Source organism: Crinia signifera, chromosome 6 (assembly GCF_055691185.1).
Source record: "Crinia signifera chromosome 6, ASM5569118v1, whole genome shotgun sequence".
Lineage (NCBI taxonomy): Eukaryota > Metazoa > Chordata > Amphibia > Anura > Myobatrachidae > Crinia > Crinia signifera.
Window position 1 is genome coordinate 203,082,313 of NC_139222.1, and position 6,000 is coordinate 203,088,312.

A 6,000-nucleotide genomic window follows, 5' to 3' on the forward strand; every position below is an offset into this window, starting at 1 on the left:
GTTGACCTAAAGCATATCAACCAATAGTGGTCATATATACTGTTGACCTTTTGATGGCATTCAGTTTCATTCCTAGAATATGTATGGTGCTACACAAGGGCATAGTCAGTACTGTGTGGGCAATATATGGAGAGAAATCTCTGATCACAGCTGTTGTTCATGTTACACTCTTGGTAGTGTCTTAGCTTATTTTCTGAATGATGGCGTTGCCCTAGTTCATGTTATGCCCTATAGAAGTAACCTAATTCACATTATACCATACAGTGCATTCAGCTCAGATTATGCCATATTATAGTGCCCTAAATTAACAATATGCCACATTTTACTGCCACCTATTCACATAACACAAAATGTCCTCAGTTCACATTATGCATCACCAGGGCTGGATCAAGGCTGGTGGGGACCCAGGGACATTGACTTTGTGGGGGCCCGTACAAGTGAAATCGCTGCCAAACACCAACCCCCCTGTAACACTCACACCTGGAGGTCACTGCAATGACAGCACGTGCACCGGAGTAGCAGATGGAGATTTATACAAACACCCCCTGATTCCCTTATCTCAGGCTTACCTACAGTAAACCCACTGCCCACCACATCTGCTTCACTGAGCATCACTAATTTACAGCTACAGCTCCCACATCCCGCCCCAGCCAGGGGAATGCATAGGCAGTCTACAGGTCCAGCCAATTGCCACAGCCTCCTCCTTACCTCCACACCTGTCCCAGCTGCACGGAGACTTGCATGATCCAGGTGCACCAGTGGTAGGAGTTGCGGCTGGTGGCCGGCGAGGAGCCCCACTCTGTGACCACCCAGCTGAAGCTCAGGCTCTGGGTGAGCAGGGACAGCAGCACCAGCAGCACGTGGGTCAGAAGCATCACAGCCTGTGGTGCTACAGGTAATTCACTGGCAGCCACAGGTCCAGCACCCCATCCGAGAAGAAGACCAGAAGCACCGTCACCTCCTAGATGCTGTCCTGGAGGGAGTACCGAGAAGAGCCGAGATCAACCCCGCGGAGATTTAGCCAGGAATGTGGGGCATCTCACACCCCACCCCCCCTAGTACCTGGGCAGCAGAGATGTGGGGATCCATGCAGTGCTGGGGACTCGAGAGGCAGCGGGGTCCCTGCGGGGGATGGGCAGTTAGTGGCGGGGTCCCTGTGGCAGATTGGAACTAGTAGCGCTACTAGTTCCCATCTGCTGCAGGGACCCAACTGCTGACTTCCCATCCACCGCAGGGACCCCACCACTGACTGCAGTGCCCAGCTGCTGCAGGGACCCCCTGCCTGCCACGTACTGCCGGTCCTGCTGCCTGCCACCCACCTGCCACTGCTGCAGCAGTGCCGATGTGGGGGGCCCTGATGTGTGGGGGCACCGGGGCGACCGTCCCTGTCCCCCGGTGCTTAATCCAGCCCTGTGCAAAACAGTACTTAGCAGGCTATTTCGGGAACCTACAATAGTAGGCAACTTTATAACCTGGGTTCAGTTGAGTCAGGTCACAGAAATGGATCCCCAAAGCCTCTGGGCCCAATAGCAATGGTACTCCCTGCACCCACTAGAGTTAAGGTGCCCATACACGTTACAATTATTGTATACAATATTGCATACAATATCGCATCTCATCGCATCTCAGTTTTGCGATGAGATCAGATGAGATGAGATCTAGTAAAAAAAGTATGTGCTGCACATACTTTTTGTACTAGATCTCATCTCATCTTATCGAAAACCGAGATGTGATGAGATGCGATATTGTATACAATATTGTATACAATAATTGTAACGTGTATGGGCACCTTTACACTTCTAGAGATACAGAAATCTTCTGACATACTGTATAAATGAAAGACAATTATTTTTTTTATCTCAAGATTTCCCCAATGTATTACAAATCCTGATTATCCCTGCTGCCATCATGATATTTTTTCAGATATAATTTTTTTTTTTTTACATTTGGAACACCCCTTGACACTATTATTCGTGTTTGTTTACCCTACATTCTATGACACCTAACACTCTGTGACACAATTTTGTGTGTTGCTCTAGGTTTTTACTGGCTGTACTGGTTTGGGGGTGCCCTGCGTCCCAGAGTGTTAGGGACCTGCTTGACAGATATGAACTCAACGTTGGTGGGCATGTTCTATTTGGCCAAACATATGCTTAGCAAGGCTGCAATTTTTGCAGATAGACAAAAATATGCTCTACTGTAGGTGGGGCAAATGTAACGTGCAGAGAAAGTTAGATTTGGGGGAGTTATTTGTTTCTGTGCAGAGTAAAAATTGGCTGCTTTACTCTTATACTGCTTTCACATTGCAGAAATGGGTAATGACACGGTATTCTTAAATGGGATTTAAAACGGGTCTGAGCCTTGAGACCTTTCACATTGCAGGTGAAAACCGTTTTAAAAATCATTTAATACCATTCAAACATTCAACCCGTTTAACCCCCAAAGGACACGTTTCAAGCCATTGAAATAGAGCCATTCACACTGCCTAAAAAACGGCTTTAAAACGTGTAGGACTCTGCTTTTTAACCGTGTTGAAATACCAGTTAACTTTAACCGGTAAATCAACTTTGGCACTTTCACATTGCAGCCTTAAACGTTTTAAAATGGGAAAAACACGGCAATATACCGTTTTAAAAGTGCGATGTGAAAGGGGTATTACACTGCAATTTAGATTTCTGTTTGAACACACCTTACCCAAATCTTACTCTTTATGCACATGTTACATTTGCCTTACCTGCAGTGCAACATGGTTTTGTCCAAAATTGCAGCCTTGCTTACAGGTCCAATTAGGCACCAAGGGCCTTATTCTAGTTCACTCTTTCTGACCAAATCCTTCTTAGATGGACAAAACCATGTGCACTGCAGGGGGGCAGATGTAAAATATGCAGAGAGAATTAGATTTGGGTGAGTTATTTTGTTTCTGTACAGGGAAAATACTGACTGCTTTATTTTTACACTGCAATATAGATCTCACTTTGAAGTATAACCCCACCCAAATCTAATTCTCTCTGCACAAGTTACATCTGCCCCACCTGCAGTGCATATGGTTGTGTCCATCTAAGAAGGATTTTGTCAGAAAGAGTGAACTAGAATAAGACCCCAAGAGCGGACAAGCCTATTCTATTGATACACTTATTTTATTATAGGTCAACTGAGCGCTGCATGCAGTAGTGATCATGTGGCCATAGAGAAAGATTATCTTATCTGCTCAATGACATTTTACAATGAACATATACCTTTTTTACATATCAGCATGAGTTGGAAATGAAACTGTTGGAACACAACAGGGGTACAGGGTCAACTCCCGCTGGGGACACACTACATGAGTGCCCAACTATTCCTCTAGGACAAACCGTCAGGTTATTTGGGCGGATAAACGCATCAAGCACTGGAATCATGTACCCAGCCTTACCCTATACCTCCAAAAGACTGCTCCTTTACAATCGGACGATATATCGTCCGATGTTTACAGAAAATCGGTTGAAAATCGGCTGATTTCGGTCCGATGCGCGCTCCCGTGGAAATTTTGCTAAATCGTCGAATCTTACGTGCTGCATGACAGATCAGAAGATTTAACAAAAGATCCATAGGAACGCACAAGGGAACTTAAGAAAAATCTTTGGTAAAGATGTGCGCTTGCCTGAAATCTTTTGTTCAGGACGGACAAAAGATTTAAAGGCTAATTTATGCGCACATCTTACGATCGCAGATCTTTCTAGTGTGTGGGCACCTTTAGTATGCTGGGGTGGGGGTGTGTGGATCGTTTGGTCTACAACAACTAGGTCAACAAGCATTGGGTCAACGCCACTAGGTCAACATGGGTCTAGGTCGACAATGTGAATGTCAACATGGGTCAATGTCGAATTTAGGTCGGCACAAGCATTAGGTCGACATGGGCAAGGTCGACAGTCAAAAGGTTGACATGGGGGTTTTCACTGTATTTTTACCATAATGTCGACACAGCCGACATGGACACAGTTTGAAGTGAACTGCATCCCCTCGCATCGTTCGCTTCACTCGTGATGCTTCTGGCACACTATTTTATTCTCCCACCACGCGCTAGTGGATGGTAGGGCATGAAATGCTGCCTGTCGACCTAGCCCATGTCGACCTAATGCTTGTGTCAACCTAATGACCTGTCGACCTAGACCCATGTCGACCTTGACCCTTGTCGAACTAAACCCATGTCGACCTTGTTGCCCGTCAACCTAGTGGTGTCGACCCAATGCTTGTCGACCTAGTTGTTGTAGACCTAATTACTGTATCCTGGGGTGGGTTAGGGTCAGGCCGGGAAAGGGAAGGACTTAGGGCTAGAATCTGGGTAGGGTGGGTTAGGCACTTACAAGGTGGGGTTACAGCGAGAGGGTGAAGGTAAGGCACTGGTAGGGGGAGTTAGTCAGGCTGTGGTGGTGGTGGTGGTGGTGGTGGGGGATTAGGCTGCTGCAAGGGAGGTTTAGGTTTAGGGGGATAGGTTAACTCACTTGCGAGCCCCTGCCTGGATTCTCTGAATCAGGATGTTGTATGCATCCCTCCAGAGCACATCCCAGAAATATTATTATTATTAGTTTTATATATATATATATATATATACACATATGTATATATACATATATATATATATATATATATATATACACATTTTCCAGTGGCTTGCACTCTTGCCAAAGTGTATACAGTAAGTGGTGCTGGGTTGGTTGACCCAAGTTCCGAGCTAAGTCCGTTCCAGATAGCATACAATATCAAGTCTTGTGCAAAAGGAGGAGAATAAATATATACAGTATGTATAGGACAGAGGACATACTAAATGTAATAACACTGCCCTCTAACCTGCTGCTGCCGAAGTCTCTCCTGGAGCAGCTGACAGTCACTGCAACCAACCCAGGCCTCTGCTAAGTGACAGCTGCTGCTGAGATCCTGCAGCGAGTCTCTGTCACCGGCGGCACTGTGATGTCCCGCCGCTGATGCTTCCGGGTGCCCGCCGCTGATGTGCCCTTTTCTCAGTCTCCCCTCAGGCTGTAACAGCACAAGATCAGCCTGAGAAAATCTGCTCCCTCTGCCTGCCAGACTTTAAAAGATGGGAGGTGGCGGACATCGGAGACCACTAACCGATACATCGGCGGTCTGGGGGTTGTTTCAAGGTTCTCAGAAACCTCCCCTGCATGCGTGCCTGCTGAGTGAGGCTAAATCTCTCAGAACTCTCAGCAAGATTGCTCAGCACACAGCGCTGCACAGTTTCTCCGATCCTGTATCCATTGGGATACCAATAGTTAATAATCCACAGGAGTGCCGCAATTATTAATGTATAGGTCCCACTGAGATGCAAGAGTTACAGGATGTGGCAACATAGTACAAACATAAAACACTAAGCACTACGCATACACTAAATACATCATTGAGGATTGTACAATCTCTGTCGATACTTACCGATGAGCTGTCCAACTGGAGTAGTGAAGGGGTCTTTAACAGTTTTGCTAAAAGCCATGATTGTTCTGTGACCCAGATCCTGCAGATCCTTAAACTCTGAAGTTACTTTTCACAGTAAAAAAAAAGGATTAATCCACTGGTTTTGGCTCTGTGTTTGTTAATTCCATATCCATTCAGTGTGAAGAGAAGTGTACTAATCAGAAAGTTACCTGCTAGAAGAGGAGGCGGGGGAGGTTATGGGTGTAACAGAAACCTTGGAAGCATTTACAGGTAACATACAGTGAGTGGACTGTGACTGTCACGTGAGAGTGTTCTGTACTCTGATAACTGCAGGCAAAGCTCAGTAATCTTCTCCCACAACAAAGACCTAGCAAGGGAGTGGGGAAAACTGATAAACAGTAACTCCACTATTCTGAGGTTTCTAAAGACAACAGGTTTCATTGTTGCCCTTGTACAGTTATGTGCTGCAGTATCGCTACAACATACAGATATTGTCTTAACAATTGTTTTGCATTTATTTCTAAGTTTGACTAGCACAACTGAGCATATTGTAAATAAATTATAAAAAAGTTTGAT

At 45.7% G+C, this 6,000-nt stretch overlaps 1 protein-coding gene across 5 annotated transcripts in view; it reads right to left on the minus strand.

Moving 5' to 3' along the window:
* Positions 1–5,642, minus strand: part of TOM1L1 (target of myb1 like 1 membrane trafficking protein) — a 163,014-nt gene extending 157,372 nt beyond the window's left edge. For 4 of the 5 annotated variants that reach the window (XM_083148651.1, XM_083148650.1, XM_083148652.1 and 1 more), the window contains exon 1: positions 5,425–5,627. In XM_083148651.1, coding sequence (XP_083004777.1) covers positions 5,425–5,482 — 58 coding nt within the window. In that variant the 5' untranslated portion in view covers positions 5,483–5,627. The other variant, XM_083148655.1, reaches the window with a different exon arrangement.
* Between the last annotated feature and the right edge of the window lie 358 nt (positions 5,643–6,000).